Genomic DNA, 15,658 nt, shown 5'->3' on the forward strand with positions numbered 1-15,658 from the left:
GCACCCTTAATGCAAGAATGGCAACAGCAGCAGAACATGACTGGAAAGAGGTCTTGCTGCCCCTGTAAACGCCTCCTCAGGAAGTGAAAGAGGCAGTTACAAGGTCGCAGAAGGCACCCCCATGGCGGGGGGCCTCTGCATGCATCCCGGCAGCTGAGGCTGACCCTGCTGCCCAGCCAGCAGCGTGGGCTCTGCACCACGCCCCCCCACCCCCTGCCCCTGGGTACCCCTTTCCCAGACCGCATACGTCTCATGAGGAAACCATCAAATGACTCAACAGACACTTGGGAAACATTGATAACCAAATTTTAATGAACTTTTACTACAAAGAACTTCAGCAAGGGGGGAGATAAAGTTCAGTGATCTTTTAGTAAACATTTTCAGCGTAACAGTCCTTGCGACCAGACAGACACTTTAAAAAATCAGGCTTATAAACACAGTTGCTCTGCATTCGACTGGCACACACTAGAAATGGGGTAATAAATGGAAACACGTGTTCTTATGGCATTTCCACAGGAAATGTTCGTACTTTCCAAGACAGACTAGATCATTTGACAGTTACATACACTACATTAACTAAAACACAGGTATTTATTGCACATTTCAAAGTTGGAAGGGGGGCTGTAGCTTACAGGGTGATTGATTTTTATTTGGGGGGGATATTTTTTAATTGGCTCAAAAATGCAGACTGCCAGGGCAGCTTAGTTCTAAAAACTAGCTTTATTTAAATTTTTGGATTCTGAAGACTGTAATGAATAGTGCACAGTCCACCTGCTCTCAGACTGGAGGTCGGAGGCCGGCCTATGGGCTCTGTTTCAAGGCTGGGGAGGCATCCTGGCCACTGCTCTGCGAGGCGGGTGAGGGCTCCTCCCTGGAGCCAGAAGGCAGTAAGTCTCTTGCAGCAGGTGGAGGGTAATCCTGGGGGCCGTGGGCTGGGGGTGGCGGTGGTCGGGGCCCCGGGATAAAGTACTCCCGAGGGCCGGGAGAGGCGACAGGCCTGAAGTGAGGGTGTCCTGGCACAAATCCCCGGGGGTCGAAAGGCACGTCCCGTTTTCCAGGTGGAATGCCTGGTGCGTACTCTCTCAGGCCCAGAGGGGGCCGCATGCCAGGACCTGGAAACAAAAATTGTGTCACGTAAGTACACGTGAACGCGTCTACATTCAGGTGATCCCTAAACATTTAGGAATGTTGATCTCTCATTTCTCCCAACCCTAGAAGTCTGGGGGTGGCACCCCACCTTACCGGTCAGTCAGACTGAGGCTCAGCACGTTTAAGTTGCAGGCCTATGGCCAGCCGGCCATGAAGCAACACGGGCAGGGTTTAAACATGACTCTACCTGTCTTGTGTTTTTTCTACCACACAGTTTTGCCATCTGTATCTCAGGAGAGCTTGGTTTGTATTTGACAGATAATGAAAAAAGGGCTTTACAAAAATAAATTTTGATAAAGCAAATTCCATGTCTACTACTGTATCAATTAAAATTTCAAAATCAAGGTCCTTCAATTTCAAAACCAAGGAGGGCCTTCTAGCTGCAATTAATTAAATTCGACATGCATTAGGCAGCTATTACATTCTACCTTGTCTTTAAAACTTCTTTCCCACTCATTCCCAAGGTGGGGCATGAGGGTTCAGTTTTCCCCTTACACTGGGACCCAGTCATGCTGTACAGTGTCTGCAGCTGCGGCCTCTAGGGCCCTGAGCTCCGGGCGGTCGCAGTGAGTGAGATGCGCCCAGGGCAGAGCCCGGCACGCAGCCACAGACGTTCAGCAAAGGTCTGCACACGTCATATTCCGGCTTCCAGTGAACAGCCCATCTGCCGGCTCCAGGCCACGTCGACTCCTTCCCATCTCAGGAGGGGAGACGAGGCAGCGCCCCGTGTGTTTTAAGAACCTTCAGGAAAAGTTAAAACGGACTCCGCCAGCTCTATCTTTCTACTGCACAGCCCTGCGACAGCAACTTGAAGCCGTAGCAAAGAACAGACTGAGGAGACAGGAGCTTTACAAGTCAGCAAGCCGATCATCATACCGAACGGTGGAGGCGGGGGAAAGGGCCGAGGCCCGAAAGGCCCGCAGAGTTGAGGCGGTGGTCCGTATCGAATGGGTGGTGGCACAGGGCCTCCTAGGGGGGTGCTCATGAGGGGCGCCCCCGGGAAAGGAGGGGGCCCTTCTGCAGCCATGTTCACCTGCGGAGCAGAAACAGTTCACGTTCTGGAGTGCTCTAGTACGACAGACAAGAGCACCAGCACCAGCACAAGCTGACACCCAAGCAGATGTCAGGCACCGGCGAGCAGCAGACCCGCTGCATGAGACTCCGCCCTCCTGTGTTCCCACCGCGGGCAGCAGCGAAGGGTTGTCTGGGATCCTACTGCTGCGGGTCTGGGCAAGTCAAAGGTGTCCTGAGTAACTGAAAAGTAAAGTCCCACCACAGACACAGGGACCTATCTCCAGGGCGATCCCTCCCGTCACCATGACAGCTGGTTCCCTCCCTCCCAAGAATGGAGAGGACAAAGGGAATGAAAGTCCATTCGCTACATGTGTAATCGCAGCCACCGTTCGGAGTACCTGCGCCTAACTCTCAGACCGCGGAGTCTCCCAGTGCGATCACCTTGTTTTACATGTGAGCTCAGAGCACCAGCGGAGCTGCTGAGGGCTACACAGCACGTCCGAGGCTGGGCTGGAATTCACCATCGGGCCTGCCTCCAGGCCCGTGGTCTTCCCACCTCTGGCCCCCTCTAACAAAGCCATCTATCCTCTTTGAAGTCAGGGTCTTGGGTCTCACTCAAGCCGCCCTTGGAGAAAAAGATCTGCCGAAAGAAGTGTCTTCCCGGAGTCCTGCTCTGCAACCGGAGAGCACTTCCCAACAGAAGCAATGCTCTGCAGAGCAGCGGGGCGGGCACAGCGCTGACAGTCACCCTCCTCCTCCGAGTGACACTGCATACTATGGGATGTTAGGAGACGATGACTAACCCTTTCTCACACGTACTGACTTCAACCTGGGGACGCGCTGTGATGCAGGATCGGAGCACCTGGAACAGCTACGCCAGTGCCGAGAGAACAGTCTCGTGAACAGAATCTAAGTCTCGTACCGGGAACTGGCAGAGCAGCCATCCCAGACTTCACCAGGCAGCATTTCACCCCCAGCAAGCATTCTGCTGCCGCCGAGCTGTGATTTCAGCTTATTCAAAACAGGGCCTCCCTAGCGTACCACTGGAGACAGTCTTGAACAGCCACTTCCAAGCCAGTATGTAGTAACGGTGAATTACGCAATACAATGAATTTCCTTTGCCCCAGAGCACTCAGCACCGAAGCACACCACATGAAGGCAGTGACGACTGCACTTTTTTAGTTAATTACAACACTCTCAACGGGTTAATCACCTAACCAAAACAGACACAGGAGGGAAAAAAAACCACCAACCCGTCAGACTGCAGCGACCCAGAACCACTTCCAAGTCCAAGACCAGTGTAAGATCACACTGCCGTGCACTGGAAAGCAAAGCGGTTAGTGCCCTGCACTGCATGTCCCTCCCAGACGCACACCGAGTAAAAGCCAAGTTCAGGCCTCAACCTCTAAGTACTCACTGCCACTGGATGCTCAGCCAAAGGGGTAATGTTGGGGCCTTCTGACTCTTGGGGAACAGGGTGCTTTTTTAAGAAATAAACGACAGCACAGATGTAACAGAACACACAGACAGGAGCTGGATGAGGCAAAGAGAGATGCCAAAGAAAAAGAGAAATGTCCCCTGAAATACATACCTTGCCCTCATCCATCCCCCTGGCAGGGGAAGAGCTTCCTGGGCTGCTGTTCACCATGGCAGCTGCCCCAGATCCTGGATCTGCGGAAGGCCGAGAACTGATTTAGACATATTCTGACTTTCGTTGTTTGAAGAAGAATAAACAAGTCCTCTGCCCACTGCCGCCATGACTACAGACTCTCTGAACACACTCGGGTCCCTACCACAGGCAGGTTCCAGGGGACGAGGTGAGGCCGGTCCACTGAACCCCGAGAGAGCACGCACGGAGCCCTGGCGTGGACTTGCAGGAGGAATAACCCAACTGCGGACGGGTCAGGGCTCCCCTCTACCCGGGGAGCAGCATTAAGAGCGAGGCCCCAGCACCTCTGAGGGGAAATCTCAGTTCCTGCACAGCCTTAGAGAAGTGAGATGAGAGGCTCCTGGGCCGAAAGGACAGCCGTGACGCCTGCGCACGAGCAGCACCTGCCCGGCCTCCCACTGCAGCCCGGCACTGCGCAGGGCTGGTTTCCCCAGTCTGCGCACGACGGCTGCCACGTCTCGCCGACTTTTTCAGACAGGGTCACGCGCAGGCGTCCCGTATTCTAATGCAAATGGCTGTGTACTGCCCAGATGATGAGGTCTTACAGCTACTTTGACAATATTCAGGGAATGAATTCTTTTGAAATTTCATCCAAAGACAAAGGCTTACACACCAGGGTAAAAAATTTGTAAAAAGCAAAACCAATAATAAATATATATTTACATATCAATATATTTTGCATATTTTCTTATCTATAGTAATAGTAATAATAAATAGATTATTTCTGTACTAAAGCAGATCTTGCAACAGACTATTTGAAATGCTAGGAAAAATTAAGAAATTTTCTTCTCTATGTCGGACAGGCCTAAATTCTGAAACATTGTTTGCCTTACAATTCTCCCGTAAAAGGGGGAAAACCTGAAACGGTGTACTGGTAACGTGTGCCTGCTTACCGAATTCACCGCGGGGCACGTCTCTTCGACCCAGCGTGGCGGACAGCGGTCTGGTGGGCGGGTCTCTCAGCGGAGGGGAGCACTCGCCCCCACTCACGGGCGATGGGCCGAAGGAGCCGTTCTGGCTCAGGGGACCTGAACGGGACAGGCCACCGTTACACTCTCAGGCAGCCTCTTTTCTCCCGGAAGTTCTCGGGGTCATTTCTAGGGCGCCGTCACCACGCCGCGAAGAAGTGGAAAGGCGCCTCCGCACAGCCCGCCCCGAGACAGGGGCAGCCGCGCGGCGAGGGGCTCTCTACCTCTTCGTGGCGGGTTCTGTGTGCTGGGCCTTCCCGGCATCGGCTTGACGATCACAGGTTCTTGCTGCCGAAGTATGGCCACCTTTTGGTTTAATTCTAATAATCTTGAATACAGAGAAAGAGTGGACTTACATACGAAACAGAAGATCAATTCTTATTAGAGGCCACACAACACAGCCTTAAAAAATTCTGCAACGCTCTGAAAACGCACAGGTGTCCGAGGTGCCTACCTGTGTCTCAGGTTGGCTGCCTCCCTCTTCTCTTCAGCCATGGCTCTTTCTGCAGCTCGAGCTTTCAGCTGTCGGAGGGAGGAAAAGACCCGGCTTCAGTGGTGGCAGGTGACGCGCAAAACAAAGGAAAGGAAAACGAATCTTACCCAGTTCTCGTGGGCTTTCTTCTCATTAGCAGCAAGCTGGAAAAGACAACGCATGGGAGAGCATGTGTGGGGGTTCCTCACAATAAACCACACGAGGGCCCGGGGGAGCCCGCGGCCGAGGGCAGCATAGTCACCTGGTCCTTGAAGGAGCGCTCGGTTTTCTGCAGCTCGTTCTCCAGCTCTTCAATTCTCCACCTGAGAACCACACGGCTTTCACCGACTGTGCACCACCGGCACAACTCTAAACGACTTCACGCGCTCCCTTTGACCACGCCTGATGGATGCCATCCATCATACAGACACGTAGCTTACGTGCTTGCAGTGAGAGTATGGCATGATCAAAACGGCATAATCTCCTCATTTATTATTTAATGCCTGGAGAGTCTATGCTGATACACTGTAACTTCTTTAACTGCTATGCATATCACCCCGCATAAAGCTTTTCCTTCCTCTAATTATATCCACAGAAGACCTCCCAGAGCTGCGTGTGAGCGCTGGGCCCGTCAACGTGGCCCGTCATTGTCACGGTTTTGGATTCACCAGACAGCCACTGTCTTCCTAAAACGATCCCCCACCACGTGAAACCACCCAGAGCTGTGGGCGTGAACCAAGTTCCCTGACCGTATTGCCAGTGTTGGGTGTAGGGAAATTTTTGTTAAACATTTTCTTCCTTTGTGAACTCAGAATGTATTTTTTCTTATGAGAATTGAATGTATCACGCCCTCTGACCATTGTGTATGCTTCTGTGCTGTTCTGTTGTACAAACTGTAAACATGTTTTTCGTTCTTTTCTTAAAGCCAACAGTAGTTTCACTCTCTGGAAGCTGCGCTGCACTCACTTGTAGGTTTTTATTTCCTCGGCCGCCGAGAGCGCCTTTTCATCCGCCACCGAGAGCCGCTGCTCTTTCTCGCGCCGCTCGTACTCCTCCTGACTCAGCTTCCTAGGGGAAAGTCGGCTGTGGGGTGAACGCGCGTCTCCCGCCTGCGAGGGGGCTGTCGGCGGCCTCCCTGCGGAGGCCCCTACGCCCCACCCTCTCCCAAACACACGGGCGCGCAGACACCCTCACGGGCCCCACGGGCAACTCTCCCCTGCCTGAGAGGAGGACAGCTCCTTTTACGTCAGCGTGGGATGCCAGGGCCACTGTATGTGACACCGCTCCGCTTGTGAGGAGGAAGCTGGACTGGTCCTCTCGTGTCCACCACGGGAAGAGGACCTGTCGTCACTTCTCTCACTTCCATCAGGGGAGGGCTCCTGCCCAACCTGAGACCAGGAGGGACTGTGGTAAGGACAGTCCCCTTTAAAACAGGTCTTCCGTCTGCGCGACTGACCACAGAACCCCTCCGCGCCTCAGTCCCCAAACTGCCGCCGCCCATGTCGGTGGGGCTGGGGTAAGGAGAGAGACAAATCTCAGGATGGGCAGTGTCTGTCCAACAGGAAAAGAATCCGACTGTCTCATAATTGGGGCGCTACCTCCCGGGGACTGGGTTTAACCCAGCCACCTCCGAGCTCAAGCTGTCCCTCGACTAGAACCTAGATCACAAGGACAGTGACATTTAACGGTTTCACAATGCTGTTTCTTGTTGCTGCTGGACCTCTTTGCACCTAATTCAGCTCCAAGAGACACTTAACCTGAAACTTTCTATGAATCAGAAGCAAAAGGAGAGAAGAGCTACAGTCAAAAGGGTTAAAAACACCAAAGAGAAAAAGGTTTCTGTACTCTTTGCTGTCCATTCAATACTCCAGCGAGTACTTTGCAAGTGGCTGTAACAGGCCGGTCACCTAGGAAGATGCTGAGATTATAGACAAATACTGTTATCACAGACAGTGTTTGCTGCACAGTCAAAACCGACAGGGCGCTCTGCAAGGCGGGACTGGAGCTGAAGTCAGACAGGCCAAACAGGCCTGTCAGGAGTCCCCACAGTGGAATTAGCACACAGACCGTGAAATAACTGTGCCTCTTACATTTAAGGAGGTAAATGTCAAAATTACGAATTTCAGCAGAGGAACAGATAAACTACAGAACTGAAACACAGTAACTGAAATTAAGAACTCTGTGAAGGATTTTAGCAGCAGGTTTGATGACAGAAGGGAGATCTCAGCACAGTGGAAGACAGATCGGAAAAAAAAATCCAGAACAAAGGAAAGAAAAACGCAAGTTATGGAAAATGGGGCAGAAAGGGAAAAGAGCAACCCTATACTAATTGTGGAGGGGGAAACTGCTAACAATCTTTAAAAAAGAGACAGAATTATTTTTGAAAGGAACACACGTTCAGCTACACGACAAGGCTGTCGGCCCACGAAGACCTTACTTTTGCAAAGCCATCTCCTTCTGCTGATAGAGCTCGTTCAGGATCTCCACCTTCTGCTTCAGGGTCTTGTTCTCGTCCTCCAGGCCCGCCTTGGCGGACTGCAGGGCGCTGCGGTCGTCCTCCAGCTTCTTCACTTGGTCTGTGAGGCGGGAACACCGGAGTTGTGTGTGCCTGTGTGCGAGGACTGGGGAGCCGGAGGGGCTGGCGTGCGGGGGGCAGGGGGTGAGAGGCACGGGGACCAAGCGCTGTTCTTTCCCTCTCCACCCCCAGTCTCCATCCCAGCAGTTCGCCACCTACCTTCCAGGGTACATTTGGAGGACATCGAGGCTCTCAGCTTCAACTGTAGAAGTTTTAGATCCTCTTCAACGACCGATATTTCTGTTTGTGTCTAGAAAGTGGAGCAGAGAGAAGTATTCTTCAGAGTGAGGCCCCGTGAGAATTCACAAGCGCTCGCGGTGCCTCCCTGCTGTGTACAAAGGACTATACCCGAGACACGTCCATCATCTGCTTAATCTGATTCTTCACCTTCTCACTGCGGTCACCTAAGAAGCAAAAGGTTTTCATTACTTTCGCATCCCATGCTTTTTCACTACAAATCTGCTTATTTCCCCCAAACTAAACAATGACCATGTTTAAATATTCAAAGAAAGAACAAACTAACCAACAGAACTGATTAGGCTACTTGACTTTTAAGAGAATCACAAACTTAAGAGTAAAAAAGTGAAGGTACAAATGTCTGTGCAATAAAACTGTTATCCGTGCCGTTCGTGAGCAAGGGGGTGTACATGAGGCAAAACTCTCTCTTCGCTCTCATCCACCTCCACCTGGTCAAGTGTCTCATCCAGAAAGACTCACTCCTCCGCTCTCCCCTTGAGTCTGGAGGGTGGGGAACACCCAGCACGCTTCTCCAACCTAAGAAGCAGCAGCCAGAAACATCGCATGAGGAAGCATGGATCTGTGTCAGCTGCTGCTCATGGCCCCAGTGGGTGTACGGCTGCGGCCACCTCCCTGCTCGGAAAACCGGCCGTGGGGCCTTAAAGCCACAGAGAGGACGAGCACTGAATTCAAATGTCGCCTCCATGACGGTGAGAAGTGAGCTTCCCTGACTGAGCGGTGTTCAGTACTTGGCCCCAGCACACACAGCTAGTTCTGATGAGACGGAAAAGCTGAGTCAGCGCTCGCCGCCCGCCCACTGCTCTGCCGCAGCCCGCCCACTGTGCGCCGCTGCACAGTGCGAGGGTGCGCGGGCACACCCACACACGGACAAACCCCGAGGTGCGTGTCCACAAGGCCAAAGCCTAAGAGGAAATGCAGTCGGCCTCCAAGGGGCATCGGTGTACTTAGTTAAAGACAGGAAGGCAAGGAGAGGGCAGACCTCCCTGAAACCCATCTTACCTCCCACTTCTCCATTTGCTAATTCATCTGACTCATTTCCCATTTTATTCTGATGCTCAGACTCAGATTCACAGTCTAACCAATTCAACTGTGTGATGCAATTAGTCAAAGCCTAGAAAAGAAGCACAAGGGTATTAGGAAGAACCTCTCAGTTTTAATCAATCGGGCTGCGTGGGAGTTCGAGAGAATTAAACGTGCATTCCAGAGGATGAACTTACATGGATGTTATCCTCTTTGTGAGTGAGTGCTACCTCCAGATCTTTCTGAGACTTCTCAAATGATGTGATTTGCTCACTGAGCTCAGTGTGTGCTTTTTTCCAGTCTTTGATCTCCTGCTGCAACTGAAAAGTTAAGACACATGAATTGCCAGAAAGTTAGGGCTTTTGCACCAGAGACATCAGGACCATGTGAATGAGACAGGTTAGTCCAGAGCCATGGTCCTCTCTGCCCTGTCACGGTGGCCTAAGGCCTTGGATAAGGGCCGAGGGAGAGTAGCTCCAGCCCTCAGAACTGCAGTGGGAATGGAAGAGCTGTCAAAAAAGTTGATCCACTTTACTGTATTCTTCCGAAGACTGTAGCCAATTCAAACCACTCACTTTCAATAGGACTGGAAGGGCACAACCTCAGCCTCCCGGACTCCAGATCTTGTAATCCTCCCTGGGTCAGTGAGGCAGCCACTGCTTCAACTAATTCTTTAGTTTAAGGAGCAAATCCATCACCCCCTTGAGGATACTCAAGTTATTAACTGGCTGGTCTTTGACAAGACAAAGACTAAACACACACTCTGCTAGCTGTAAGAAACTGTACAGAAGAACAGAAAATCCAGAACAGATGGAGAATGTACACGTGTACTCAATTTAGGAGCCCAGTTTAAACCTCACATTTCTAAGAATAGGATCCTGCATACATATTTCATTTCCTTAAAAACAGACTCTGAAAGAGGATGTTCAAGAGGTAATAATACCCAGTTCTCTAGTTCACGTAACCGACGGCATTAACTTTTCTTTACCTGGTCTTTCTTCTTCTTAAGTTTAGCATTTTCTTCTTGAACCCGATGGCATTCAGACTTCACCTTCTCTTCACTAAGTTTAGCTTCATTAAGGGCGATCTGAACCTAATCCAAAACACTCCCGTTAGTGAGTTGATTCCAAAGAGAAACAGGAAAGAAGTTACACTTCCCCAATTAGACATCAGATAGTTTTCACTTTTCTGCATATTCTGGCACACATAAACGTCCGCTCCTCAGCAAAGCTCAGATAGCGTGCTGCTCTCTTGCAGGCACTGTAGGCGGATTTACCTCGGAAAGTTCCGAGGCGTTCATCGCAATAACGTCCTTTAACTTGTCCAAAGATCGCGTGTTTTCCAGTATCTGCCACGTGGAAGAAGATGACAAAAATATGTTAGGACTTCAGTAGAACACTGGGATAGTCTACAAAAGAGCCATCCCGCAGACGGCAGGTAAAGGCAGGAGATCCAGATTTAGCCTACAAGAACAATCCAGAAGGCCGAGATGAGGAAATAAGAAAACAACTGGAGGCCTCCGTGACTCCTGCCACCCACAACTCCCCGGCTGTGAGGTGACGCGGCGGATGACCAGACAGAAAGGGGAAAGCAAAGGAAATGGAAAACTTTCACGTACACCAGTTCCAACCAGTGGCTTTTCCTAGGGGTTGAGGAAAAAATCTCCAAGGTCACTTTACAAATTCTCTTGCCTGAACTAAAAACGGCTGCACTTGAGAACAGACAAATCTCACATGCAGCAGACTTCCGAATACATTAGGAGGATACTGCCTCCCCGAGGAGGCGGGGCATGTACTCCTCAGCCTTTTCACCGTGGGCTGTGCACGGTGGCCTCCTTCCAGAACACAGTGCGCAGAGGGTGGAAAACAGGCAACAGGACAGTGAGGCAACCTCGGCCAGGCGAGCAAGCCACCTAACTGGGTGTGTGACACCCGGGAACCCTCTCTACTGCTGTCACGACTTTTATTTAATTCTAGAACTATTCTAATGTTAAAAGTTTATTTGAAAGAGAACCATGCAAGTAAAACCAAGTACTAAAACTGTTCAGCTGGGCTAGTTTCTTAGCTGCTCTACATGTCTCGGGGTTGAGCCAAGCAATGTGAAATTACCCAGTGCTGAGGACACAAATACTTGCTAGATCTATAAAAATAACTTGTAGTATTAGCATTTAAAATTCCTTAAAAATGGATAGAAGTAGGTTCAATTTCCCTGCTTCAGAGTCTTGAACTTACTCTCGGAAAAGGCAGAGTTCGATTCACCCGATCTACAAAATAGTTGCGGGAAAAAAGTTTGAAACCCAAATTATGCGACACCTAGCAGCAAAGCTCTTACCAAGTCCTCATTCTTGGCATTCTGCTCTCTCTCAGAGTCCAACATAAGACGCAGACTTTTAGCTTTATCATTCAGATTTTCCTTAGCTTCCTCAAGTTCCTTGATTTTATCCTACAGAAAAAGATATTAAAATTAGTAATAATTACTCATTAGTTTCCTTTGGTTTTTAGAACGTAATCTCAAAAAGAAGAGGGATTTTTACCTTATATTTAATTGCTTCATCAGAGAGAATCGTATTTTGTTTTTTGGTTTCTTGAACATACTTCTTTGATTCCTTGATCTATTTAAAGCAATCAAAATATAGAAATATGAACTATAGAGCTATCAAAACTTATCTCCATTAGGTGACACATCAGAAAAGAAAGTAGTATTTTACATGCATGATGATTACTTCAAATTGGATGATTTGTAGGAAATCATAGAATTTTAAAATATTATTTAAAAATAGCATAAGTAAACTGTAAGACAGGAGAAGGAAATAATTAAAGCTGGACCTGTGGAAGGGGGACTAAGAGAACTATACCTTCTGTTCATAATTCGATAGTTTTTGTACAAGGTCTGCATTTTCTTTCTTGAGATTGTTTAACTTCTCAGAAATCTGCTGTTCAGTGACTGAAAGGGGGGGAAATACATAATATGACTATGGTTACTAAATAAAACGGAATTACTCAATGTGTCAGCAACAAAGCCCTCTTATCCCGTACTGTGAAGGAAAAGAACTTCTTTAGTGTTAACTATCAGTCTTTAAAAAGCGACCTGTAGTTAAGAGCAGTAAGAGTGTAAAAGGTATATGAGTGCGGGCTGTGAATCAAAGTGTCGCAGGTTCAATTCCTAGTCAGGGCACATGCCTGGGTTGCAGGCCACGGCCCCCAGCAACCGCACATTGATGCTTCTCTCTCTCTTTCTCCCTTCCTTCCCTCTCTAAAAATAAATAAATAAAATCTAAAAAAAAGTGTAAAAGTATTATGAAGATTTAAGAAAACTAAAACTAGAACCTTTATTTCAATGAGATTCCAACTAAAAGTATTTCAGCGATAGAAAATACAGGAAAGTATTTTAGCCTGAGAGCCTTCCCTTCATGAAGCAGCTTTCTCTGCAGAAACTGCGGTCATTTCGAATACACACCACTTACAAAGAGAGCCAGACAGAAGTATAGCCTATTAATCTGCATTTCTGATTCCTCAAATTATCTATCTGAATAAATGAATACACTATATTGATTAAACCATCAGCACAGAACACTGTCCACATGCAATAAATTTGCATCCCATCCACATGTGCAGTCGGTCTCTGCCCCAAATTAAACCAATGGTCTTCTTCCTGCTCCCACAGGCTGTTCGACCTCATCTGTCTCAGGGGGCGGCCCTGCCATCTACTCTGTCATCCCCGCGGGCAACCTGGGGTTAGTAAAATGTTCAGGAGGCAATGAATCAGACATCAGATGTCACTATGTCTACTTCCAGGCTATAAAACTCATATTGAACACCACTAATGAGGGAACAGTAGGAAAAAAAGGTAACAAAATCAGTCTAAATATTTACCTTGGTACACGTGACTCTTTACCTAAAAGAGAGAAATGAAATTAAATTTGATGTCAAAACTTTTTACTATTAGAAATATTGGAGTTCTAATACAACAGTCAAATCATAACTACAAGAAAATTTAATGTTAGTTCAGGCTAATGAGCCATAGAATTAGAAAAAGGTTAAAAAGCATTTCAAATGTAATTGGTGGTGATACATAAATAGTTTCTGATAGATGAAAAACAATCAGGTAAATACCTCATTTTGCAACAAAAGATGATTTATATGTCTATTAAATGAGCACCAATCTTATTAAATAAGCATCTAACTTTAAAAATGAAAATGGGTAATATTTTCATATTAAATATACTAATGCTTCATTTACCAAAAATTATCTGACAATCCCGAACAGCCAGAATGGGGTATGGAAATAATGATAGTTCAAAAAGGCAAAATTAAATGCATTATCTTTGTACTAAGATACGCCTCTTCCTCTCACCAGAAAACACCTTGGAAATCCTATTCAAAGTTGACTACTGGCTGAAGTTAGAAATCTAAATGGTTTTTTCCTAAGTCCCTAACCACAGTGTCATAAACCTGAAAGGGAAAGGAGACGGCTACAGGAAAAGGCACAGACAACAAAGTCAGCTGACACCCAATTCATCTCCTAAAGACAGCACTTAGTTACATGACAATAAAATCTAACCAACAGTAAAAAAAAAAAGTGTTACTAAATGTCTTTGTAACCCTTAATTTATTTCTCCTTCAAATGTCATAAATGGTGATGAAATACTGAACTGAAAAAGAAACAAAAGGGCCAGCAATAATAAAATATTCCTTATATTTATGAGTCAAGGTATAAGTTGAGTTAATTTACTCACAGCAAGGATGGTTCTCCAGAAGAAAATGACAAATGAAACGATGCCCAGGAAGGCGGTGATAAGGACAGGCTTCCAGGGCAGCCCATAGAAGTCAGGGGCAGACTGCACGCCACCAGGCAATGTAGAAAGTAGCTGAAACAGGAATATCAGAAATAATGGGAAACCATTAAAAAAAATTACAATAGAACAGCCACAAAGAATGACAGAGAAATTCTAAATCAATCTCTGTTGAAGAACTACCTCCTCAAAAACCTTCAATAGCTTCCACTGCTTCAATTAATACTGGGAACCTCACATTTCTTGTTCGGTTTGAAATGCTTCTGAACATTATGAACCTAAACTTCTTTAAGTTGTGCATAGATTCCAGTTTTCAATATCACACCCCACATCATGTTGCCTAACACATGTCGAGAATCCCTGTGCATCGCACTTTTAGTTGATTTTTATGACTTAAAAAGCCACATAAAACAAAAAATTGACATACTATAGACTTAGTAAACTTCTATGGCAAATAAAACTGAAATGATAATACATAACACAAATGTGCTTTTCCTCTAGGATTTTAAATCTTAATTTTATTCCACTCTTACCTAAAGACAAATGCTGAAGACGTTCAGACAGCAATACCTGGCCTAGACTTCTCTGAAGTTAACTGTCACCTATAAAACTCGATGCCCTACTTTTAAACGCTTCCTCAAAGGCAGTGCAATACACACCTGCCTGCTTCTCCACTGTTTTCACTGCCCTCTCCCTAGCAGCACACAAGTAACTGTCAGACTGGCCCCTCCCCCAACAGTGCCAGGGTCACTGGAAAAGGAGGACCCGTAGGGCCGTGATAATCGCTGTCCTAACAGCAATCACATACCAGCAAGTACCACCGTGCCTGCTACACCGTAACTGCTCAAAAAAAGCGAACAAGTGGGGACACCTACTCAGAAACACGCCCACTGGTCCCCTTAAACAGCACTGCAGGGTCCTGCCTGCCCCAGGCCCGACACACTCCATTACTCCCTTGCCCCATCTGTCGGGGCACCCGCTCCACTCAGAACGCGTCCACCAGCCTGCCAGAGCTGGGGTCCCTCCCCGGGAATGGGGACCGTCACCTCCAGGAGCTTGGCTATAAGGGCTGCGTAGAGCACCGACAGGGGTCCTAGAAGCTCCGAATCCCCCGCGGAAGCGGGGACAGAAGGCACAGTGGCAGGCACTGAGTCCATTGTGTGCGGAAAGAAGAGCGGAGGCGACGCTTCTCCGTGTTGCAGCACCGGACCCCCCTCTCTTGTCACCGTCTCCTCCCTGGGAAACGACCCGAGGGGAGGATCCTGGGATTGAACTTCGCCTTCCCGGGACAGGCACTTTCCACCTTGCACCTTCCGTGAAACACGTCACCGGCCCCGGCCCCTGGGCCGACGTAAACGTGCCAGCGGAGGCCGGGCGCGCAGTGGGCGGGGCCCCGGCGGAAGGAACCAATGGTCGAGCGGGGCGGGGGAGCCGAGCCTGCGCGGAAGAAACCACACGCAGCGCCGTGGGTAGGACGCGGGCTCACCTGCCTCAGCAACTGGGAGGCACAGTGATCCCGGGGCGGAGCGGAGCTACGAGCTACGAGGGGGAGAACGGCCGGGGCCGGCCGCTCACGTCTGCCCGGGGATGGACCCTCTGTCACTGCGGGCAGAAACTCGAGACGCCTGTCGCCTCTCTGGCCCCCTCTGAAGGACCACCACCCCGACCCCGCGGCCGGCTCCTGGGCGCGGCCTGCCTTCCCTGGCGTCTCCCGCCCCCGGCCCCCGGATCCCTCCCCCCA

At 48.9% G+C, this 15,658-nt stretch overlaps 1 protein-coding gene across 4 annotated transcripts in view; it reads right to left on the reverse strand.

Moving 5' to 3' along the window:
* Positions 1-290: 290 nt before the first annotated feature.
* MIA3 (MIA SH3 domain ER export factor 3) overlaps positions 291-15,658 on the reverse strand; it is a 38,635-nt gene continuing 23,267 nt past the window's right edge. The window contains exons 1-23 of one of the 4 annotated variants that reach the window (XM_045818379.1): positions 14,964-15,249; positions 13,861-13,992; positions 12,998-13,019; positions 11,980-12,068; positions 11,659-11,736; positions 11,457-11,567; positions 10,402-10,473; positions 10,114-10,218; positions 9,323-9,445; positions 9,105-9,216; positions 8,196-8,251; positions 8,007-8,097; positions 7,710-7,848; positions 6,239-6,340; positions 5,535-5,595; positions 5,401-5,436; positions 5,255-5,322; positions 5,025-5,128; positions 4,726-4,860; positions 3,755-3,834; positions 3,581-3,643; positions 2,026-2,182; positions 291-1,112 (exon numbers count right to left, since the gene is read on the reverse strand). In XM_045818379.1, coding sequence (XP_045674335.1) covers positions 802-1,112; positions 2,026-2,182; positions 3,581-3,643; positions 3,755-3,834; positions 4,726-4,860; positions 5,025-5,128; positions 5,255-5,322; positions 5,401-5,436; positions 5,535-5,595; positions 6,239-6,340; positions 7,710-7,848; positions 8,007-8,097; positions 8,196-8,251; positions 9,105-9,216; positions 9,323-9,445; positions 10,114-10,218; positions 10,402-10,473; positions 11,457-11,567; positions 11,659-11,736; positions 11,980-12,068; positions 12,998-13,019; positions 13,861-13,992; positions 14,964-15,074 — 2,358 coding nt within the window. In that variant the 5' untranslated portion in view covers positions 15,075-15,249 and the 3' untranslated portion in view covers positions 291-801. Of the gene's footprint in view, positions 1,113-2,025; positions 2,183-3,580; positions 3,644-3,754; positions 3,835-4,725; positions 4,861-5,024; positions 5,129-5,254; positions 5,323-5,400; positions 5,437-5,534; positions 5,596-6,238; positions 6,341-7,709; positions 7,849-8,006; positions 8,098-8,195; positions 8,252-9,104; positions 9,217-9,322; positions 9,446-10,113; positions 10,219-10,401; positions 10,474-11,456; positions 11,568-11,658; positions 11,737-11,979; positions 12,069-12,997; positions 13,020-13,860; positions 13,993-14,963; positions 15,250-15,658 lie in introns of those variants that run through there. The other 3 variants (XM_045818362.1, XM_045818388.1, XM_045818370.1) reach the window with 3 other exon arrangements.

This window comes from Phyllostomus hastatus, unplaced genomic scaffold (genome assembly GCF_019186645.2).
Source record: "Phyllostomus hastatus isolate PE091 unplaced genomic scaffold, TTU_PhHast_1.1 phas_contig_148, whole genome shotgun sequence".
Lineage (NCBI taxonomy): Eukaryota > Metazoa > Chordata > Mammalia > Chiroptera > Phyllostomidae > Phyllostomus > Phyllostomus hastatus.